Raw genomic sequence first — 24,092 nt, forward strand, 5'->3', positions numbered from 1 at the left:
GTTGGCAATAACAGAGGCCAAACGTTTTCTGTAACTTCACAAGCTTTTCACACACTGTTGTTGGTATTTTGGCCCATTCCTCCATGCAGATCTCCTCTAGAGCAGGGAAGTTTTGGGGCTGTGATTGGGCAACACAGACTTTTAACTCCCTCCACAGATTTTCTATGGGGTTGAGATCTGGAGACTGGCTAGGCCACTCCAGGGCCTTGAAATTCTTCTTACCAAGCCACTCCTTTGTTGCCCTGGCTCTGTTTTTGGGATCATTGTCATGCTGAAAGACCCAGCCACATCACATCTTCAATGTGCTTGTTGATGGAAGGAAATTTTCACTTAAAATCTCTCAAGACATGGCCCTATTCATTCTTTCTTTTACACAGATCAGTTGTCTTGGTCCCTTTGCAGTAAATAAGCCCCGAAGCATGATGTTTCCACCCCCATGCTTCACAGTGGGTATGTTCCCATGCTTCACAGTGGGTATGGTCCCATGCTTCACAGTGGGTATGGTCCCATGCTTCACAGTGGGTATGGTCCCATGCTTCGCAGTGGTTACGGTGTTCTTCGGATGCAATTCAGTATTCTTTCTCCTCCAAACACGAGAACCTGTGTTTGTACCAAAAAGTTCTATTTTGGTTTCATCTGACCATAAAACACTCTCCCAGTCCTCTTCTGCATCATCCAAATGCTCTCTAGTTAACCGCAGATGGGTCTGGATCAATGTTCCCTTTAATTTTTTGTTGGTCTGGGTAGAAAGACAACCTCCCTGAGTGCACTGAATACCAATGTGAGCGACAACATCATTGCTCGCTATGGGAACACCAGTATAACACCTGCTATAAGCAGGTGCATGTCAATGTTCCCTCTAACTTTTAATGTAAATCATGCAAAAAAACATAAAAGTGGACCGAGCTACTGCCACTGGCTGCCGCATAAACGGCGCCATCATGGGGTAAGGGGTCAAAATAAAAATTAAAAATAAAAACAAGTTTGGATTTTATTTACTGCGTGCCATATGATTGCTGCTGCGCAGAGAAGACGAGAGTAATGCGCAATTGCGCACGCGCGCAGCTTAGAGGGAACATTGGCCTGGATGTGTACTGGCTTCAGCAGGGAGACAAGTCTGGCAGTGCAGGATTTGAGTTCCTGGTGGCGCATTGTGTTACTGATAGTAGCCTTTGTTACTGTGGTCCCAGCTCTCTTTCGGTCATTCACTAGGTCCCTCCATGTGGTCTTGTATGTCCCCCATTTTCTAATATTTGCTCCCACAGTTGATTTCTTAAACCAAGCATATTACCTATTGCAGATTCAGTCTTTCCACCCTGGTGCAGGTCTACAGTTTTGTGTCTGGTGTCCTATGACTGCTCTTTGGTCTTGGCCATAGTGGACTGTTGGGTTTATTCTATTTATTTATTTATGAACCTATCATGGACTTTGGAGTGTGATAGACTGAGGTTGTGGACAGGTGTCTTTTATACCGATAATGAGGTAAAACAGATGCTATTGATACAGGTAACGAGTAGGAACATTGTTTGACGTCGTTAGAAGATAGACCTCTTTGACAGTCAGAAATCTTGCTTGTTTGTCGGTGACCTAATACTTATTTTCCACTCTAATTCACAAATAAATTCTTTAAAAATCAAACAATGTGATTTTCAGGTTTTTTTTTCCACATTCTGTCTCTCATGGTTGAGGTTTACCCATGTTGACTATTACAGGCCTTTCTATTTTTTTCAAGTAGGAGAACTTGCACAATTGGTGGTTGACTAAATACTTATTTTCCCCACTGTATGGTCACCAGGCAGGGGACATCCTGAATAAGTGGCCAGCCAATCGCAGGGCACAGGGCACTTTTGTATTGCAATGCAATGTACACTATATAAATTAAATACAAAAAAAAATAATAACAACCTCACAGGCCAAAACAAAATATGCTCAAAAGAACCATCACTAATAATGCTAATCATTAGCCTGCTAAAGCTTTTAATTTAAGCACTGCTTTCAAGTCAAAGCACGTAATCTCTTGATTGACAGCTCACAACTGAGAACAAAGCATGCCTGTGCTACTACCAGCTGAAACCTGCCCTATACAGGCTAACACCTAGCCTACAGACAACTGAAATTACATTTTCAGTTAATTAATCACTCTTGATATAATTCTATTTATATGTAACTTTTGCACATTTTTATTTGTAACTCCTAGGTAAAGTGACCCTAAGTAACTTACAATAGAATAGGGATAACATTTCGGCTATACCTAATAAAGATATGCAAACATTTCTGGATCGAAAGCAAATTCATTGAGAATCATCTTTCTACGAGCCGCCTGATGTTGTGGGTGTGGACTCGATTCCTACTGGTGGCGGTCTGATTGTGAGTGCGGATGGTCGTCTGTCCCTCTGTGTGCCATATGGCTGACTAGCAACCAAACTAGGGCGTAGTCTGCCCTTTGCCCGAAGTCACCTGGCATAGGCTCCAGCAGTGTGGAGTACACAATCATACTGCCACCAGCAGGAATTGATTCAGCGCCTACATTCACTGAAGCTCATCGAGTAAACCACAGCCCCATCATGCAACTCTAAAGTCTATCGAGTCCCTTCCTTATTCTTGCCACACTTTAAATGAAAGCAGAGACGTGATAAAACTCTCTGACAAAGTAGATTACTAAAACAATAAGATAGGAGGGAAAAAGTAGCTCAGAGTGTAAAGATTTTGCTTCTTAAATAAAATTACTGAAAAAATTAACAAAAATCACATTGCTGTCACATTGCTGTCCCAAGTACAAATTATCTTAAAACTAAAACAGTGGATATAGTATTTGTGTAAACAATTCCACACCTTGTTTGATATTTTTTATTACTATGTCCATTTCTAGGTCCATCAGTCAAAACACAGAGTGTTGAGTCATCGTCAGACACATTCAAAAAGTCTTCCGAGAGTCCATCAAAGCCTGCCCAGGCCCAGAAACCGGCTCAAGTGCAGAAGCCAAGCCCAGTCCAAAAGTCTGGATCGATTGCAAAGCCTCCTGTGCAGCGGCCTCCCCCCATGACAAGAGCTCCGTCCATCACAAAACCCACTTCAGCTTCTGCTTCCACCCCAGAAAAACCTCCTCAGTGTTCGCCTGCAGTCTCGGCAGCACCGGCTTCAACCACAGCCTCGGCTGCTACCTCTCATACAGTGTCAGCCCCCACCACAGAGCAGCCCAAGCCTCAGCCCCCAGGTTCTCCAGCCCAAGCTCCTGGAAAGCCAAAGGACCTGCCACCTAAACCCACTCCGCCTGCCAAGCCCATCCCTCCTGTCCGCAGGAACTCCAAGCCGCAGCTGCAGCCAAAACCTAGAACGCCTCCTCCTCCCAGAGTCTCATCCAACTCTCAGGCCACACCTCACAACCCCAAGCCTGGCGAGGACTTGGACACCGCCCCATCTACCGGCGAGACGCAGGTCCAGTCTCCAGCCAAAGCCAGTCAATCTCTGCCTAATGTGCAGTCTCCAGCTAAGGCACAGCCTCAAGCAAAGCTCACTTCTCCATCCCAGGATACCGAACCCGAAACTGCCATGGAGCCTTCTGAGGACCAGGACGACGAGCAAGCGTCCCAACCAAAAACCCACCCTCTGCTCAAGTAAGATCCATGTAGATCCCAATAGTGACTATGCTAAAACAATAGTGACTATGCTAAAACATCCATTTAATTTGAAACCTAAACAAATCCATCATAAATATGAAAGAATCATCTCTATTGGACAAGTATATAAGAAATACACCAGGGGTTTGTTTTCAGTTTCAACCCACCAAATGAATATGAAAAAGAAAGTGTCACATACAGTGGGAGGACAGAGGAAACCGAAACTCAACAGAATGCAGACGTGCAAATTTTTTACATACTACACAAAGGCAGAATATGACAGAAGAGGTAAAACAATATGAAATGGGAGACACACTTCTATTGAAATATATGCAATAAGCATTGGTTCATATTCGTATATGCGTTGTTATTTTACCAATTTCGTCATACGCAGCTGGGTATGATGACAATTAGGCTATGGTCAAGTCAATGATGACGACAAAGTCTATGTCTGATTTAATGTATTTATTTTTTCGCTCCAAGGAAGAGATTACAATTGCAGTCCGGTAACGAGTCATCCAGTCATTCATTTTCTGAACCGCTTTATCCTCTTTAGGGTCACGGGGGTGCTGGAGCTTTCCCAGCTGACTCCGGGCCAGAGGCGGGGGACACCCTGAATCCGTGACCAGTCGATCGCAGGGCACAAGGAGAAGGACAACCATGCACACTCACATCCATACCCAGGGGCAATTTAGAGTGTCCAATAACCCTAACATCCATTTTTTTGGAATGTGGGAGGAAACCGGAGTACCCGGAGGAAACCCATGCAGAGAACATGCAAACTTCACAGAGTTGGACCGACCTGGATTAGAAACCAGGAGCCCAGAGCTATGAGGCCGACATGCTAACCACTCAGCCGCAGGGCCATCTTGAAGCAAAATACAAAGAATAATTAATACCACACATTTTTTCTGTGTATTTAAGCCAAATATGCAGCATTACCATAAAACAACATTTTTTTTTATAATACAGTGGACAATTTAAAAAAAAATACGAGAAATGTATGTACGTTTCAGGAGGTGTTTGATTTCGTTTGACATTTCATAGCTTGAATTTTTTTCACATCGTGACAATTTTTTTTTCCATGAAGGCTTTGCATAACTTGAACGGATGTAGGGACATTCATAGGTAGAGGTGCCATTGTATTACAAATGTATTCCTTTAATGATGACATTATTCCCAAAACATATTTGACCTTGCGCAAAGTCTTCCTTGACTTTTGGCTCAAATGCATTGGAAAAAGTTTTGTTTTTGCCACATTTCAGGCTTCAAACATAAATATATTTTTTAAAATAATAAAATTCAAGAATCAACAAGTGGGGCAGAATTGTGAAGTCGGACAAAATGTATTGGATATTTAAAAAAATAAAAACCTGAAAAGTGGGACGTGAATATTATTCGCCCTTCGTTGCATTAAATCTTTGTACAATTTCCTGCAATTATAGCTGCAAGTTGCGTGGGTATGTCTCTATTAGTTTTGTACATTGATAGACTAATACTCTTGCCCAATCCACCCTTCAAAACTGCTCCAGCTCAGTGAGGTTGGATAGCAGCAGTCTTCAGCTCTGCCCACAGATTCTCAATTGTATTCAGGTCGAGACTTTTTATGAATATCTTTGAAAAATGGCTTCCTTCTTGCCACTCTTTAATAAAGGCCCGATTTGTGTGCTGTACGACTGATTGTTGTCCTATGGACTCTTCCTCCACAGTAGTAGATCTCTACAGGTCATTTGGAGTGATCATGGGCCTCTTGCCTGCATCTCGGTTCAGTCTTCCCCTTGTTCGAAGTGAAAGTTTAGTTTTACCATGGGTCTTGGTAGATTTGCAATGATCTGGTACTCTTTCCATCCAATGTGATTGCTTGCACAGTGTTTCTTGGGATGATTAAAGCTTGGGAAATCTTTTTGGATCCAAATCTGGCTTTAAACTTCTTCACAACAGTATCTCGGACCCGCCTGGTGTATTCCTGTTTCTTCATGATCTCTCTGCACTTTAATCAGAACCCTGAGACTATTACAAGGAGGTGCATTTATACAGGGACATGAATACACACAGGTGGATTGTACTCATCAGGCAACATTGGATCATTCAGAGATCCTCACTGAAGTTTTGGAGTGAGTTTGCTGCACTGAAAGTAAAGGGATCGAATAATAAAGCACGCCCTACTTTTAGGGTTTTTATTTGCTAAAAAGTTTGAAATATCCAATAAATTCTGTTCCACTTCGCAATTGTATCCCACTTGTCGATTCTTGAAAGAAAAAATATTTTTATATCTTTATGTTAGAAGCCTGAAAAGTGGCAAAAGGTTGAAAAATTCAAGGGGGGCTTATACTTTCACGAGATACTGTAGTTTAACGGTGGTCTCCTGTACTTTTTCAATTTTTCTCTGTTTAACTGGACAATCTCCCATCTTCCTTCCACACATCCTGTCCTCCACCCTGTTCTCTCTCCTCAACTCCCAGCAAATCCCAGTCACTGACCAATGCCTTCAACGCCTTCAGTGACTCCTCCTTCTTCCGTGGCGTGTCCGGCTCTGGAGGCGGCGATGGCCAAGATGAGGCTAAGGCCGAGACCATTCGCAACATCCGAAAGTCCTTCGCCAGCCTTTTCTCTGACTAGACACCGACCTCCTGCCCTCTTCTACCCCTTTCCCACTCCTCATTGGCCAGCGATGACTTGACTGATATTTCAATATGGCGCAGTCATAGATGAGTGTTTTAAATTTTAAGTGTACTCTATTCCCTTTGTACGTTAATCTGTTAGTCCTGCGTGTCAACCTGTCTCTGTGAGTGAACTGCGATTTCCCCCAGCTCAGATTTTAAGTGCATGTAGCTGTGCCAGAATAGATGGAATAATGAGTTATGTCACTGATGCGCCCTCGGGTAGTACAACATAGTTTATCATAGCATACCATATCTTAGTACAGAATAGAATGTTTTTTTTTCTCAAAGGACATTAAAACACAAGAGTTATATGAAATTATTATGATATATGGAGACAGAATGTACATAGAATAGAGTATATATGCAGTAAACATACAGTATATAGTTAGACAGACAAATATAAAGCCAGTAGCTTTTATCAGTGACATAACTTGTTCACGAAGTGACGGGACTTATAAGCGTTTTAACTATTTAGTAATATATTTGATGGTTTCCTTTGTGTTTCTTCAGGCAAATACACTTTTGGTGCCCCTAAGTGAAACTTGTGTGTGATTTTAAAAGTTGTAAGGGGAAAAAACACATCAAGTTTGTGTTTAAGAGCAAATCTACTCTTGGTGTCTCGGTGTCAGGAGGTCTGCAAACATTTTCTGTTTTTGTGCGTCTATGTACAAGTGTGTGTGTGCATGGAAGTGTGTGTGCGTGTGTTGCATGACTCCTCAAAGAGGGTCCAGTGTTACCTTTGGAGATGTCAGGAGCTCTATCAGTGTTGACAGCCTTTCGTTGCCTCTATCTCTCTTTTCTCTAGATGTTGTAGCCTTATCGTGTTTTCAGCTCACAGTATTGTTCGTTAGCTGTGCAGACCAGATGCAACTTGAAATTCATTCATCAATTACTTACAAACAAGGGGACCAACTCTTCCAATTCACATTTCACCCTCAAGCCACCCTAAAAATGACTGTCCAATAAAAGAGCAGCATACAACTCAAGCATTTTTGCATATTTTAAAAGGCCGGTTCTGTTCTATTTCTAAAACCCCAAACAAATCCAGGCAGATTTTCACTCTGGATGTTGTTGTTAATCAAAAAACATGGTCATCTTTAGCGCTATTAAATTTCACCAGCACAAGTAATCAGGATATCTTATTAAAAACTGCAATGCATCCACCTTGGTAGTGCTTTTCAGTACGTCAGTCTAGAAGTGATGGGAAAACTATCTCACACAGGGCCGCAGTGGGTGCAGAGTTTCGTTCCAACCCATTAAAAGCGTTGGAACCAATCAATGGATTGCAGGAAGGTGTTTCTTGTTTATGTGGAAACTTCATTAGCCAAACTGTGCTCGATTGGTTGGAACAAAAACATGGACCCAAAGCATCACACATTATTGCCCACCTCTGGACCAAGGGTCCCGAGATAGAGGGCCGCAGTACATGGAGTTTGTAGCTCTTGTTAAAAATACCAATGTCAAGTGCCATTATGAAACAAGGGACAAAACATTTGACACAAACTCCTCGTCAGGGTCAACAATAAGAAAATGGAAAATAAGTAGGAAGCAAGGATATTATCAGTGTTCAACACCGGTTATATTTCAAAACCTAGCAGCGCGTTTATAGTTGCAGCGGGTTTTGGACAACCACAAAAGGCTTTTATCGACTCTTGCGTGAATCAAAGATGTTTTTGTTTAAGTACAGAAGTGTTCAAAATAATAGCAATCCGATGTGAGGAATCAGATTATTTCCAGTATGTTTTTTATTGCCACATATCTAACAAGCTTATCAGTTGGTGCAGTATGTGGATTCTTAGAAAACCAACAACACTTAGCAATCATATTGTAAATGAATTATGGAATGTTGTGGAGGAATCTTGGAATGGATTAATAGCTAAAAGGTGCCACGAGGTGTTTGACTCCATGCCACACAAATGTGAAGCAGTTATTTAAAAACAAACGATGTTTATAGTACAACAAAAGATTAGTTAATTGATTTTGAGGATTAGTAAATCCTAGAATGAAAAAAGTTTGCACAAAATTGTTTGGAGTTTGGAGTCAACAACAGAGTGCTATTTATTTTTAAACACCCCTTTCAACAAATAGCTAAATTGCACATCTTTAGGATGGGTTTTCCGAAATCTAGTACCCCTACAGGTAAATTTGTTTGAAATAATAGACAAAATATTGCGTATTAATTTGGTTATTCACATTGGACGACTATTATGTTGGAACCTTGGCCACTTAACTGATTAAAATACTGGACATCTTGCCAATTTAGATGAGGAGTCCTGGTCTAGACTGTTGAAAGACCTAAACCTAAAGTAATCAGATCCGTAACAGTCCACCCTATCAAAAATTGAAATGAATGCATTTCAAAGCGGAAAAAGATATCTGTTGACAGGTGATCTTTTTGTTTCACCTAGTCTGTAGCTATCTACAGTGTTGTAAGTTGTCGCTAAGAAGACATTGAGACAGTAGTGCAATAACTCTTTGACATGACTGTTGAACGGTGTCATCCCATTATGCCATTACGAATATGAAAGTCTATGTGTGAGTATTGCATCTTTCAGACATTTTCCTTTGACATTGCTTAAAGTGGAAACCCACTCTCCAGTTTTGACATGGAACATGAGAAAGAAGATAAAGGGGCTTTCACACTAGCACCCTTTGAACCAATTCTTGTTCCTTTTCCTCAATTGGTACACTTAGGTTATAAGTACACAAGCTCATGGTCTTCCATCCAAAAGACTGGGACCAAAGTTGAGCTAGACGAAATGATACCAGAGATTATTGGAGCCAGAGTCATTATTACTCCCTATTTCTCACCTCAACAAGAGATAGGCTGTCTTGAAACTCAGGGTTGGATATAATAAGGCAAACCTGAGCACAGTTCCTTTGTTTAGCACTCTTTTTGGCTGTGTTCACAAGTTTGATTTTAATTAGGAAAGACTCCAGTCCGATCACTCTGCCAGGGCAGATGGTGTGTGGGAACACAATTTTCTTTTGTGAGGTATTCTCAGAAAAATACTAAGTTGCTTCTCAAGCTAGTCATCTTGTAAACCATTGCTGCTACAATTTGATTGACTTGGGTCATTTAAACCAACTTTGGTGCAATTGGTTCTGACTGCAATTATTCTGCCTGATTTGTTTCAACATATGGAAATGGAACACCTTGATAAGGTGGTTCTAGTTCCAATGCACATTATTATGATTTGGTTCACCTTCATCTCAAGAGTGAACAAGACAGTCTTAGCGAATTGTTATGCTAATTCTCTACTACGCTATCTTTATAAGGAGTGAAACAGCTCCATTGCAACTGAATTCAAACGTGGTCAGATTTCGTCTTTTATTGAAGCACGAATTGGGTCTGACCAGGAAATTTAATACAGTTGTGTAATTGCTTAATTTATGGAGACTGCTGGGTCAATTATGAATGCTATTGTTGGAATCACTTGAATCTTTTTTATTTGTTTTCATGAAAAGTGATGCCTACTGCATGCCTGCGGTTTGGGTCACAAAATCTTTGGGATGAATTCTGATCCAACGGCTTTGTTAGCCCAATTTCTAGTACTTAAGTATGAATATATTACATCTGTAAAAACGCTTACAAATGAACTCGTGTAGTTCAGTTTCACTTGACTTCAGGGTGAACACAAATTAATGTGTTTGCTTGTGTAGTTTATTTTAATTGAGAACACGTCATGAGACCCACATGAAGAGGTGATAGGTTTGGCCCCATCAGTTCATTGGTGAAAAAAATACGCAGAAGAAAGGAACAAACAAGAAATGATTTGGTCAAAAAACATCTATGTGAGAATCTCAAAGCTTTGGTTTCTAACAATTATCTTTCTGAAATGTGCGAAATTAAACTTGATTTCAGCCAGACGAAAGGGTGCTACCTCAGTAAGAGAAGACTAGTTCTAAAATAAAAGAAAGGCCGGAGGCATCCTCTTCTGTTTATTGTGCACTGGTGTGTTAACGTGACATTTTACTGTATAGTCCTCATCTTGTTGCCAACAAGTAACCTTATTGTTCGTATGAATGGATGGATGAACCGTGTATACAGACGGGTGACAAAAAATGAAACAATTGCGTAGAAAGAGTGGAATATGGGGCAATGTGTGTTTCAGCATTTAATAATGGAAATAAGTCATATAACATGATGGTTGCTTGTCAATTTAATGATGTTAGTTAATGCTGGTTTTAACCTACACGTGTCACCCCTCTATATGTGTGATATGAAGAGTTATTTATTTTGTAATTAAATGGATCGATTTATTTTTCAGAGGCTTCATATTTACAGCAATCTAGTAACAAATTGTTTTTGTAGTGACTGTTTATATTTGTAACCGCAGAATAGCGCTTTGCATGACTTGTGACTGAGGTTGTCATTTATGTACAGATGATTCACCTTAATAAAGAGATGTGGCTCCATAGTTCCTCGACTGAAATCAATTCTATGTTGCAGCATGTACCTACCTAAATGCGCACCAGAGGGCAATCTACACATACAGAAATTTCTCTAGCCAGCTTCATCATTGGACTATGCACGGGTTAATGATTTGTAGTGTCTCAATTGGACACTCGGTGCTGCACATTTTTACATTTGAAGTAATATTAAATACAACAACATTAGCAAATGTAAAATAAAAAATATATATTTTATACATTCATTCATCTTCCATACCTATCATCCTCGAAAGGGTTGCTCGAGCCTAACCCAGCTGTCTTCGGGCGAAAAGCAGACTGCACCCTATACTGGGCGCCAGTCAGTCATAGGGCACACAGAGAGACAAACGACCGTCTGCACTCCCAATCATACCGCCACCGGTGGGAATTGAGCCCAAGCCTGACTCCACCAAAGTCAGGCGAGTGAATCCCAATACCCCGAGGTGGCTCTATATATTACACAGTGGTACCTTGAGATACGAACTTAATGTGTTCCAGGACTAAAGTCGTACGTCCATTTACTCATATCTAAAATCAACATTTCCCATATACATGAACTATAAACAAATTGCACTGAGGAACAGGGAAAACACTGAACAGTCGAGCGAGTGGTTGGCGCGTTGGCCTCACAGCTCTGGGGTCCTGGGTTCAAATCCAGCTCAGTTCAAACGTGTGGAGCTTGCATTTTCTTCCAGGTGCTGCGTGGGTTTCCTCTGGGTACTCCTGTTTCCTCCCACATTCCAAAAACATGCATGGTAGGCTGACTAGACACTCTAAATTGCCCCTGGGTATAGGTGTGAGTGTGCATGGTTGTCTGTCCCCTTGTGCCCTGCGATTGGCTGGTCCCCGGTTCACGGTGTCCTCAGCCCAATGGATGAGTGGTTAGCCCGTCGGCCTCACAGTGGGAAACCTGGGTTCAAATACAGGTCGGCCCGCCTGTGTGGAGTTTGCATTTTCTCCCAGGCCGGTGTGGGTTTTCTCCGGGTAAATTCCAAAGACATGCATGATAGGCTGATTGGACACTCTAAATTGCCGCTAGGTATGTGTGTGAGCTAATTGAACAGTTGTTTGTCTCCTTGTGCCCTGCGATTGGCTGGCCACCATTTCAGAGTGTCCTCTGCCTTTGGCCCGAAGTCAGCTGGGATAGGCTCCAGCACCTCCCGCAACCATAGTGAGGGTTTGAATTTCTTAAATTTCTTTTTTTGTAACTTGTTATTTCTTTCTCATGTAGATACAAAAGGCTTTTCGTAACCTGAAGAGACATTTGCACGTAGACATTTATATATATATGTGTATACTACATCAAGTTTCACAATTACAATGCTTAGTCATGACAGATTTCCAAGCAGACCAAAAAATAAACGATCTTTGCCTTGACCATATTCTGCTCAACCAAACGTGCTGTTCTGACAACTTGGCTGCTGATGGACTATGTTCACCCTTGATGGATCTTCGCCTTTGATGTATCCTGCTCAACCAAACCTACTTACTTGACAACTCATCTGCTTATAAACACTTCCTCTGCCCGTGTCTGCTGCCATAACTACATTTGGTTCCCCTGTCCTATTATTGACATTAGGTGCAACTGAAAATCAAGCCTTTACTGTCTTTGATCAGAATGTATGCTCAAATTTGGCATGATTATTGAAATGAGTGTATGCTGCCTTATTTGAAAGGTGCGTAGGCGAGTCTCATGCAAGCGGGAAATTACAGAATACTTTCAAAGTATTCCACCCACGGGTAAAAAAAAAAAGAAAAAAAAACTTCTGGGATATTGTCCCTGGTTATAACAAGATCGTCAGAAAAATACTCCCGAGGGAACGATAAGTTTAGTTTCAACACTTGTTTCAAGTTGAATCCTCTTCCTCTCAAACCAGTTTTTTCAGAAAATAGATGAACTGCAACAATTACTTCTAATTTGGCATTATCAAACGACTTATAATTCCACAATATATTTGTCACTAAATCTCAATAAATTACTTCAATTGATAAGTTGAATGAGCACTTAATATTAAAAAATATATGACTATGATAACACTATTATGCTAAGCCATTTGAGCATGTAGTTGATCTTGTTACTTCATGTGAGCTGCTATCCATTTCTTTAATATAGCAGAATTCTGCCCCTTTTTCTTAATAGAATGGTAAATTTTGTTTGTAAATGTGGGAAAAGACAAGAAAACTAATTTAAAGCTTAAACATTTTAGCTCAGTGACTCATGTTCCCACATGAAAGCTAATTTTGACTTAAGGGGCTCTTTGCTGCACATTTAACCATTACAATTGTTGGAGATCGTATGACCCATACATTTCTGGTTTTGTATAAAATGATTTCATGACTGCTTTGTGAGTAGACAGAAGAATAAAGGCTCTTTGAAAAAGCCCAATCTTTTCAAATTTTGTATTAAAAAAATTAAAATAAAAAAAACTTTCAATATACATCTACATATACCTACTCACAAAACTACAAATTTGTGTTCGAATTACCTAATGCTTACTTACAGGTATTTATTTGTTTAGATGCATATTGTACAACTTTTGTCAGACCTAAGAACTTAGTGTAACATCATATTACTGGTTCCATCATTTATTCATTTTTTTTAAACGCAATTTTTCAAAAGGGTTACGTGGGTTGGTGGAGCTTATCTTATCTAACTATGGGCACCAGGCAACAGGCACCCTGAATAGGTGGCCAGCCAATCGCAACTGGTTCCATCAGTTTATTATTCATCAAAATGTTGTTAGAAATTGTCAGCACTGGCCAAACCTTTTCAAACCACACTATTTTCTGCTCAAATAAAAGGAAGTGTTCATACTGGTCTCCATGCATTACTTAACGAATATTTGATTGGTAACCAGGATTGTTGAGACCCACAACTGACATTATCCAAGTAAAGGAGAATCTTGACTTGCCTTAATATCTGTTCAACTGAAAATAAGCATATGTCTTAGTCCTTCAGTAATTTGCTGCTCAGCATCAGAGATTTGAAAAGATCTGTGGTCATCTGTTATATGTCCTGTAAAACAGGTGTCAAACTGATGGCCCGGGGGCCAGATCTGTCCTACCACATCATTTTGTGCAGGCCCACAAATTTAAATTGCATTGACTTCATGATTTATAATAAAATTCAAATGAAGATTATGTATAGATATTTGAGAGAATATTTACTATTTTTGGACTTTTTTTTACGAAGCAGACTTTTTTTTACGAAAAAACGTTTTTGATCCAATATATCTAATATCTACAATATCTAAGTCTTTTCAGTGATAATTTTCATAATAAATAGTTTAAAAAAAATCTATTCATTCATCATACGTACATCATATTCTTGCAAGGGTTGCAGCCGTATTTGTAACCTACTCCATCTGACTTCGGGCAAAGGCGGACAACACCCCAGACTGGTCGCCACACAGCTCGAGGCGTAATCAATCCCACGCTTGCCTCCACCGAAGTCAAGTGAGTCAACCCCTACATTAGTGTTTCCCAACCACTGTGCCGTGGTACATTGGTGTGCTGTGAGCGATGATCATGTGTGCCCCAGTAAATTACAAGAAGTCATACAGTGTAATATTCAGAGAAAAATCTTCTGGAAGAGAATAGGTTAGGATCAGGGTTACAATGTTCATAAGTGATCAATCGTCTATCAGAATAGCTGGCAATCCCTTAGTCGAAATATGTTTGCCTGGAAATTTTTTGACTTTAAATAAGATGTCATTGTTTTCCTAGAGTGTCAATGCCAGTGACATCTAAACATTCTTTGGATACTGTTATCAAAACCATAACTGGAACAACTGTGAGATGCTGTAAGTGGCAATAGGTCATTCGATGCCCGTCATTTTCATTACCTTTTGACTCTTTTTGAATGTTATTGTTTTGTTTTCTAAACAAATATCAGTCTCCATACTAGGGCAAGGCAATGTTATGGTCAAGATTCAAGTTGAAATATTTTAAGCTAGAGCTTATGGCTCAAACAAGTCATATTTAACTGACCAAAAGCAAAATTTGCCTGCTACATTAAACAAAAAAAGTCAAATTTTGATAGTTTTCAGGTACATTAACATTCAGGTGAGGTCGACTGTAGAGCTAAACATACATAAATAAAAGTACACAAAAAGTATTAAAAGTTACGTATGCTATTGTATAAAAACTACTAATAGTAATAAAAGAAGCTGAGTTTAAGTTGATAAAAAATCATGAAAAAAATGGTAACCGGAACCGCACTAATTATCATTCTCAGGTGTAAGCAACGAAGCAAACAAACAAACAAAAAACTTCTTCAAGCTCTTAATGTGGCGGCCCGGAGACCGAGTGGTTAGCGTGTCAGCCTCACAGTTCTGGGTTTAGGGTTCGATCCTAGGTCGTTCATCACTGTGTGGAGATTGCATGTTCACCCTGGGCTTGCGTGGGATTTCTCCAGGTACTCTGGTTTCCTCCCAAATCACAAAAACGGGCAGAGTAGGCTGGTTGAACACTAAATGTTCCCCAGTCATGCATGTGAGCATGAGTGATTGTACGTCTCCTCGTTCTTTGCGATCGGCAACCGGTTCAGCCTCCTGCCTGAAAAGTCAGGTGGCGAAGGTTCCAGCACCCCCCGTAAACCTTGTGAGGATAAATGGTTCAGAAAATGAATGTTAAAAATCTCTTAATCTAATTCCACTTGGGCCGCAATATCAAATGTTGGAACGGTACGTGTGCACACCACCTTACTTGAAGGAGGCTTAAGGGTGTCCCTAAATAAAATGTGTATTTTTTTTAATTGTTCTTGATGGCTACCAGTATTTCAAAGTTGTCCTTTGTAAATGAAGCCCAGTGGCCATAGAAATATTTTATACACAAAAGAGATGCAAAAAAAGACAATGCCATGGCCACCTGGCTTGGTCGCATCCCGAAATTTTTATTGTATCTTGGCGAATTATTCGATGGAAATTTTCGTCGTAAGATAAGAATGTCGTATGACTAGCGGTCGTATCGACTGTAAACTAAATCTCGTATTCACCCTTATTTTTTTAAAATCCAAGCTTTAATTGAACAAGGTTTGCGATGAAAACTAAATTGAATCCTGAAATTCATAAAATTTTAACATCCATTCATTAAGTTAACTATTGTTTTAAATAGCCCTCATTTTTCTCTGATCTCATTCCATTGTTAGAATATTGCTTCCAATTCACTAGTTAGACATTAATATTTAAGGCATTTCCCTATACACTTATGTAACTTTTTAAAATTCTGTCTTTACTTTTCAACTTCAACAAACATTACGCAGTAAACGAGTCAAACTCATTAGACTCATTTCGCCCGGAAATTATTACCGATAGTTGTGCAATTGAGGACTTGAATGGCACTTCCGAGCTGGATGGGCGGAGGAGGAGGAGCCCGTGTAGTGATTGACGAGAGGCCGGCAGTCGGTGGACCAGAGGCGGCCACAGATTGTAGAAACTACCGCGGCGAAGAAGAACGGGTCCTCGGCAGCCAAAAAGGAGACGGTTTGGAAAGAAGCAGGAATTCAGGTCAGCTCATTTACACGTTGGTCTTTTAAATAGGGTTTCTGCTCAGTGGGGAAAAAGAAAATGTTTTCTGACTGAACCAGGCAGTACTTTGAGCCTGGACTGAACCGTCTGCTAATCACTTGGCTTTGCTGGGGCGAGCGGTCAGTGGGTGGTTGTGATCGTTGTTTGGGGGTGCGGTCAAAGAACGCACGAGCCGCAGCCAGTCAGGTGCCCCTGAACCACACTTTGAATGTAACTTTGACATGCAAACACCAGGGAGAGACCTAAGCTATCACGCAGGTCACGGTTATTTAGGTAAGTTAATATTCTTTTCTTTGACTTTTTATTTTTTGAAGGTTTCCTTTTCCAAAAAGGATATGATAAAATATGTGCAGGTGTTGCTCAACTTTTTTTTCTGACACGAATCTGTTGACAGCGATGTTTTTCATGATGAGTAATTGAAATGTTGTTATATTATATGCTGTATGAAGTTTGCTGAGTCATTGTAGAGTGGTTAAATCATTTATTCATTAATTTTTTTAAAGAAAAACGAAGAAATGAGCAATTGCTCTATATACTGTTTGACAACGCAAGATGATTTCAGATCACGTTATTGAAGAACTGATGAGTTATCACTAGTTTAAAGTGAATTAGAACATTTAAAAAAAACACATTTCATATGTAAAAAGTTAAAGTTGTGTTCGACAAAGTGAGGAAATAAATTCCAACCCAACAAATCGTAACCCAGTCTGATAAAATCAGACGGGTTTGTACATTGTGACTTCTATTACCAAACACTATGTACACAAAAAATAGAGCATAGAAATATTACTAATTGTAATAATAACAATAATAATAATAATACAATTAATAAATTCTGCATAAAATATCTTCATTTTGTGCCTCCAAAGTGGAAGTGTCTAGTTTATACAATATTTTGGATTTTAATACGTTTTTTTTTTAAAAACAAACAAACAAACAAATACTAATGTTTAAAGAATAGACTTCAATCACCTAATAATATCTGGACCATGATCTCAAAATTAAAATTCTGAGGTGTCTGTTAATGGTGGATTTCTCTTTCCAACCATCCACATATAAAAATGTTTTCATTGGTGTAGCCGACCCATTAGTATTAAAAAAAAACCTTTTATTTACATTCTTACAAGTCTTATTTGTGGTTTTGCAGAAAAAAGTTTGTTTTTTCATTTTTTCTGTTCACTATATTGACCCATGTTCATCCCTTTCAAGAGTGACAAGATTAGGGTCAACAACAATAAATCACATTATTTAATTATTAAATATTCCCTAAATTGAATAAAAACAGAGTGCTTCTTAAATAGACATCATAACTATTTACACAATTCCCATTTGAACATAATGAACAACAATAATTTAAATATTCAGTAAACATTTATATTTCAGTACCAAGCAGATATGATTGTTTCAGCACTGAAGCCCGGTGGGTGAGTGATTAGCGTGTCGGGCTCATAGTTCTGAGATCAAGGTTTCAGTCCCAGCTCCGAACCTTCCTGTGAGGAGTTTGCATGTTCTCCCTGGGTTTGCGTGAGTTTTCTCGTAGTACTTTGGTTTCCTGCCACATTCCAAGACATGCATAGTAGGCTGATTGGACACTCTAAATTGGCAGTGGCAATAAATAAAATGGGTGAAAAATTGGATGCCAGGAAATCCTAAAATGCTATTGAATAAGATTAACAGTTCAATGTAATATTGTTTTGAATTCTTAATTCTATGTTTATTAGATTGTGTGCATGGTTTCGTGTGCTCTCTGCCTTTGTTGCCTAATGTTAGCTACCTCTTGTTTCAACACGGATATATTTTCTATGCTTGTTATTCATTTTAAGACATTAATAAATCATTTTCTTATATTTTTCTCTCATTTTTGGGTGTTTCTCACATCTTCCATACAAACTTGGGACACTTTGACCAATTTTAAAGAGTTTTGTTGGTAGTTGAGCGAGGACCGTAGAACAAATGAGAGAATTTAGATATAAAGTACTGCTCTACTTGTGAAATTTTCAAGTTAAGAAAAAAGTTCTGGAACCAATTAATTTCATAAGTTGAGATACAACTGTACAGTTGTACCACTACTTACAAAATTAATTGGTTCCAGGATTTTTTTTTCGTCACTTTGATTTTTGGTTTAAGGATTTTTTTATGCACAGGTATTTAGGAGGCATATCTTTAAAAAGAAAGAAAGAAAACAACAGTAAGACTTCACTTGGATCTTATTGTGCGTTGGCTCAGTGTTGTTCTGCATCTCATAATCAATCATTTTGTCTGATTTAGTCATTTTGCTTTCATGCCTGTGTTAGCTGATCTTTTGCTAACCATGGCACAAATAGCTGTTTCTGCCTTACCATCTTCTCCGTCTCTTGACCCTCGTTCTGGAACTAGTCACTAGTTCACATTGCATCAGCGCCCTGGTTGTTTGTAGTGTTGAAGTGGTATTATTGCAGTTTAAATCTATAGAATTTTATTGAAAGTTCCTATTATTATTGTTGAAAAAATGTACTTGACAATCATTTTCTTTATTGTTTTATCACCCAGCACTAGATGAAACGCTTGCAAACAGTTAGAAGTTGAGTATCTTAGCTCTAAATTTCACTTAAAACTACAGGCAAATTAAGACCAACTTTTCAGTTCAAATAACGTTTTTTTATTACCTTTACAAAACTTCTTAGGAGCTGCAATGATTCATATTGCAAAGAAAACATTTTAAAAGTGTGTTTACTGTTTATTTGAACCTTGTTGACTTGATATTGATGTAATAATGTTGCTTCTTGTCTCCCAGTTCATTTCTCTTTTAATTTCTGTTCTTCAAGTTTAGTGAATGGTTAGTTGAATTAAATAAGACATTGTTGCCTTTAACTTTCTGTGTGAGATTCATTCATGCAGTATAGAGGTTTGTCCAAATGACGTGTAGCTTTCATTGGTGATGACATTGTCAAAGAAAGCACAAAAGGAGAATGTTATTTCAGTAACAATAATTGCTTAAATATTTCTTCCTATCTTTTTTTCCCTCCTCTATCTTCCTGAGCCCGCAGATATAGTCTAATTGGTGTATTGCAATGGCAACCACTCCAAGTCATACTTTGTATTTGTTAACCTGAATTTCGCAGCAAATATAAAATCCCAGCACTAATGTAACAAGGCAAATATTTCTATTATCAATCTGTTTCAAGGATAAATCACAGGCGAATCATTTGAAACAAACAGTATATGATTCTGCCAGATCTTCATGTTGATTTTGAAGCTATTGTAGATTACAGACCCACCCCTCATTATTTTCTCAGTGTTTACTTAGACAGTACCCACTGCATCAGGAACTGTGGTCTACTGTGGCTGTGGTCTTGCCTCCTCAGGTCTCACATTATGTAAAGGCCCTTTACATGTACAAATGGTACCATGGCCTGCAGTCGTGGTCGGCTTCCTGGTCCTGGTGCATATGGCTCTTGAAGCCTCGGGTCATTAATGTCATCTTTTATTCTTTGTGTATGTCTTAGTGTCTCCTATGTAGTAAAATTGATTGATTGTTTGGTTGGTCGGTTGGTTAGTTGTCTTAGTTTGAGTTTGGATTGATTGACTAAAGGAATTATTGATACAAATATATTTCCAAGTTAACCAACCAGATTTCACCTTGTTGTTGTTCATTGTTATCATTATTGCATGAATATGAAGTCATTAGACTGTTTACACCACTGTCACATTCTGAACTAAATCCAACACATAGGAAAGTGGCCTAAATAGGATTTTAAAATTCCACTTCTAACTTGGCACACTAATACTGTCATGAAGTGAAGTGAAGTGGAGTCGGAGGATATCCCAGAGTCAAATGCACTGTACAATTGTCAATGCACAAGACGGGATGTCAAATGTATAACGTACAAAAGCAGTCATTAATGAACATTTTGTAAATATTTTCACCTGAAATACTAGGTGATTCCAAGGTGCAAATTTTTTGCCTCATCTCACCATAAAAAAACATGTAAGAGCTGGAGATGGTGCAATGGGACTATAATATATGGACCAAATACCTTTCATTATTTATGTTTTACGTTTATGTATGGTCATTTGCAGATGGTCAAAGAGAGCGAAGTTTTTTAAGTGATGTTTTTATCGTCAAACATTTGAACATTTAAATTGTGGATTTTATTAAGTACTGTGTTTACATACATGTTTTGTTTCTGTAGAAAGTAATTCAAGTTAATGTTGGGAAAGAAAATTACAAAGCCGGAAAATTAAAGCTTCAAAGATTGTTTGGTATCAGGAGAAATAAAGAACATCCCAGTTGGGACCAAAACAAAACTTTGTTTCAAAATTGTAATTCCATTCATTCATATAACAACTATCTATTTATCGACCACCAATCTTTCATGCCGTGCATCCCAGCTGTATGTCGAGACATAGGCTGGATACACCCCGAACTGGTTACAAGCCAATCACGAGGCATAAAGATATCTGTTTTATTATTCTTGTCATTGCTTTGAAGTTTGCATGACAGTTGAGAAGGTTCAAATTGCTATTAAAAAGAACATAAACCCTTACCTGTACATAGATAGAACATCTTACCTTTTTCATTACTTTTGTGTTACTTTCCAACTGAAATATTTTTACTCTGTCAAATATACCTACAAAAATAGTATGTGTCACAACTACTTGCAGGGGCAACCAGTTTCCCTAGAAAGGCGAAAGGAACTGTTCAAACCTACACACCTCACTGGAGGTTTATCCAAATGACGTGTAGCTTTCATCGGTGATGACATCGTCAAAGAAAGCACAAAAAGGGGAATGTTATTTCAGTGAGTCAAACAATAATTGTTTAATTATTTCCTCCTATCTTTCTGAGCTGGCAGATATTGTCCAATTGGAGTATTGCAATGGCAACAAATCCAAGTTATACTTTGTATTTGTTAACTTGAATTTGGGTGGGGGGGTGGTTTGTGCAGCAAATGTAAAATTCCAGCACTAATGTAACAAGGCTATTTTTAAATATAGGAAGTCGGAATGATACATATTGAAGGATAGTCTTTATTTAGAAAGTGTTACAAAAGGGCTCAGAAGAGTCATTCTGGCATCTTGCACAATTTAGCGTTTTGTTGGAACCATTTTGGGAAATAGAAAGGCTCCCTCAGAGGAGTATGTCTGTTCAGTCAGTTAGTTCATAGATAGTTTGGGAGCTGGGCATTCTATACTGACTCTGATGGGAAAAATACAATTTGTTTATGTAATGTTACAAGCGCGTTGCCGTGCAGTTAGGGTAGAGGAGGTGCACATAAAGCCAAGCCAGGAGAAGAAAGGTAGCAAAATTTCCAACGAAATTAGAATTAAGTTTAGTGTAAGGTTAAATTACATTTATTTTTGAGTGTGTCTGCATCGTAATCCAATATCATTGAAATGCGTTTGTTACGAGCGCTCTGCAGTGCGAAAAGTCCCCCTTCCTCTGTCGGTCTTTCTCTATCCTCCCTGAAAAATCTTTATAATTTTAGTACTATTAAACATATTTTAGTGACATAAAACCACTAGTTATTTGTTACTTTGTTAATAGATGGCGAATTAAAACAAACAAAGATGTTTTTACCAATTCAATATCCTGTTTTGGGTGTTTTTTCAGAGGGTTGGAAGGAATTAATTTGTTTTTAGTTAATTTCTATGGGAAACCTTTCGTTTCCAGGTACCACTGTACTATAAAAGACTCCTGTCCACAGGCTTAAAGGGGAACACTTTATAGTATGGCCAAAACCGGAAATCAAAGGACATCAAAATCAGAGGAATAGACCTGCACCAAGTTATGAACTTGGAATCTGCAATGAGCAAGCTCTTGGGTTAAGAAAAAAAATGTGGGCACAATCATTAGACCCGGGGCTCCCACAAGATTTCAGCTCGTGGGGTAAAAATGATCACAAGAATAGGGATTGTAGAACCACACATAGGGAATGTGGAGAGCGGGGACCATCAATAACATACCACACGGCCAGGGAGTCAAATCATGCAGTGCCAGACTGACCCTCAGCTTCAGCCACTACATGTCAGAGCCTGTCTGAAGTTTGATAGAGAGCATTTGGATGAAGCAGAAGAGGACTGGTATAAAGTCATATAGTCGTTCATTCGTTCATTCCGTTTTTCCTGAACCGCGTATCCTCACAAGGATTGCAGGGGGTGTTGGAGCCTATCCCAGCTGAGGACTGACTCTGGATCAAACCCTGGACTCCAAAACTCACCCGCTCATCCAGATCAGTCCATCTGTGCGTCATTTGCATGTTCTGCCCAGGCCTGCGTGGGTTTTCTCCGGGTACTCCGGTTTCCTCTAACATTCCAAAGTAATGCATGGTAGGCTGAATTGCCCTAGGTATCTCAGTAGTGTGAATAAATGGCTGAAACTTTGCACTGTTGTCGTAAATGATGGGTGTGTCTCAGATAGCATACCATCATATGTTTATGTTTCCTCCTCATGTGGCTGGCCAGTGGCGTTCTTCAGAAGACATGTTTGCCTTTCTGTGTTTTCACATCGCAGATAAGCAAGATTAATAGCACAATAACAAAGTCATACGCTTAATAGGTTTTTCTAGGAAGCCAACCTTTGATTTTGCTTAATTAGGGCTCATTTGGATTGTTGATTTTTTTTTTTTTGTCAGCTTTTGTCATTGTTTGCCCGCTTCACACTGCTGACCTCACTTGGACTACGTATTTATTCATTTCTTATTTTTTTATTATTTATTTGTTTGTCTCGTTATTTTTGCACTATGTTGTCAAAAAATTAAATCTCATTATACTTGTATAATGACAATAAAAGCATTCAATTCAATTCAAAATTCACATCCCAATAGTTGTTAAGGCTGATCGAAGGTCTTGTGGTCGATCGTTAAAATATCTGCGTAATGTGTATCCCATGCTATTATTGTACCCAGAGACTTGGAGAACACTATACCGCTATGGACACACTTCCTTTTTTAATTTGTCTATTTTGAGGCAACACCCTCCCTTTCGGAACACAGAACAGATATGATTGTACATTTGTGATTATAAAATAAAAGAAAATTCCGAATTGATTTCTATTTCTTTTTAACTTGTTGTTCAAAAGTCAACATCTTAAACTTCTGCAGAGAAAATTGTAATTTCTGTCATTAAAAAGCATAAGGTTTTCATCAAGATAGACATTTTATTTCCTAATTGAATAATTTGATGTTGTGCATTTACAAAGACGGGCATTTTAACTGGTGATATGACCCTAAAAATGTGCTTTTGATTCATACATTATCTCACTAATACCACATGCGATGACTTCAAACTAACTCATTTGCACTCCCTATTCGGACCACGAATACGGAGGTAAAAATGAATCAGGGGCTGGCTTATACGCAAGAAACTGTAGAATTCAACAATTTTAAGGTATATGCGCGGGGCGGCTTATATGCGAGTAAATACCGTAATAACTGCAAAGTAGCAATAACACCATTTTCTCCCTGATCGGGGTGGTTAATTCAAATTTCTACCTCTACATACATACCTATTTTTCAGGACTATTGTTCAGCCATAGAACTACATTTTACAGTGAGATCATGTGTGTGAGTGTATCAACCTTAAAATTAACTGTTTCTGGTTAATTCTGTGTTGCGTTCTCTGTTTCAAAAGAATCCACTATACTATAGGTTGTGAATGATTGTGTGTGCGATGTGCCTGGTTGGCAAAACTGTTGTAGTGTGATACCACACCACAGAAACTTTAATTAGGTCAAACGTTATAGCAAATGGATAGATCAGCGGTTCTTAACCTTGTTGGAGCTATTGAGCCCCACCAGTTTCATATGCACATTCACCAAACCCTACTTCAGTGAAAAATAGGTACCCAGGTACCCTGGACGTTTTGTCGAA

At 38.9% G+C, this 24,092-nt stretch overlaps 3 protein-coding genes across 7 annotated transcripts in view; 2 read left to right on the forward strand and 1 right to left on the reverse strand.

The window, feature by feature from the left end:
* Positions 1-10,701, forward strand: part of syn2b (synapsin IIb) — a 64,224-nt gene extending 53,523 nt beyond the window's left edge. Inside the window, exons 12-13 of one of the 2 annotated variants that reach the window (XM_077726531.1) lie at positions 2,870-3,614; positions 4,174-6,231. In XM_077726531.1, coding sequence (XP_077582657.1) covers positions 2,870-3,614; positions 4,174-4,234 — 806 coding nt within the window. In that variant the 3' untranslated portion in view covers positions 4,235-6,231. Of the gene's footprint in view, positions 1-2,869; positions 3,615-4,173 lie in introns of both variants that reach the window. The other variant, XM_077726530.1, reaches the window with a different exon arrangement.
* LOC144203185 (metalloproteinase inhibitor 4-like) overlaps positions 1-16,390 on the reverse strand; it is a 37,042-nt gene extending 20,652 nt beyond the window's left edge. The window contains exon 1 of the mRNA XM_077726541.1: positions 16,024-16,390. The gene's annotated coding sequence lies outside the window, so the exon portion shown is untranslated. The remainder of the gene's footprint in view (positions 1-16,023) is intronic.
* The window catches only part of pparg (peroxisome proliferator-activated receptor gamma), a 38,984-nt gene continuing 30,944 nt past the window's right edge, over positions 16,053-24,092 (forward strand). For 3 of the 4 annotated variants that reach the window (XM_077726532.1, XM_077726533.1, XM_077726535.1), the window contains exon 1: positions 16,053-16,221. In XM_077726532.1, the coding sequence (XP_077582658.1) occupies positions 16,068-16,221 (154 nt within the window). In that variant the 5' untranslated portion in view covers positions 16,053-16,067. Of the gene's footprint in view, positions 16,222-16,249; positions 16,516-24,092 lie in introns of those variants that run through there. The other variant, XM_077726536.1, reaches the window with a different exon arrangement.

This window comes from Stigmatopora nigra, chromosome 10, assembly GCF_051989575.1.
Source record: "Stigmatopora nigra isolate UIUO_SnigA chromosome 10, RoL_Snig_1.1, whole genome shotgun sequence".
Taxonomy (NCBI): domain Eukaryota; kingdom Metazoa; phylum Chordata; class Actinopteri; order Syngnathiformes; family Syngnathidae; genus Stigmatopora; species Stigmatopora nigra.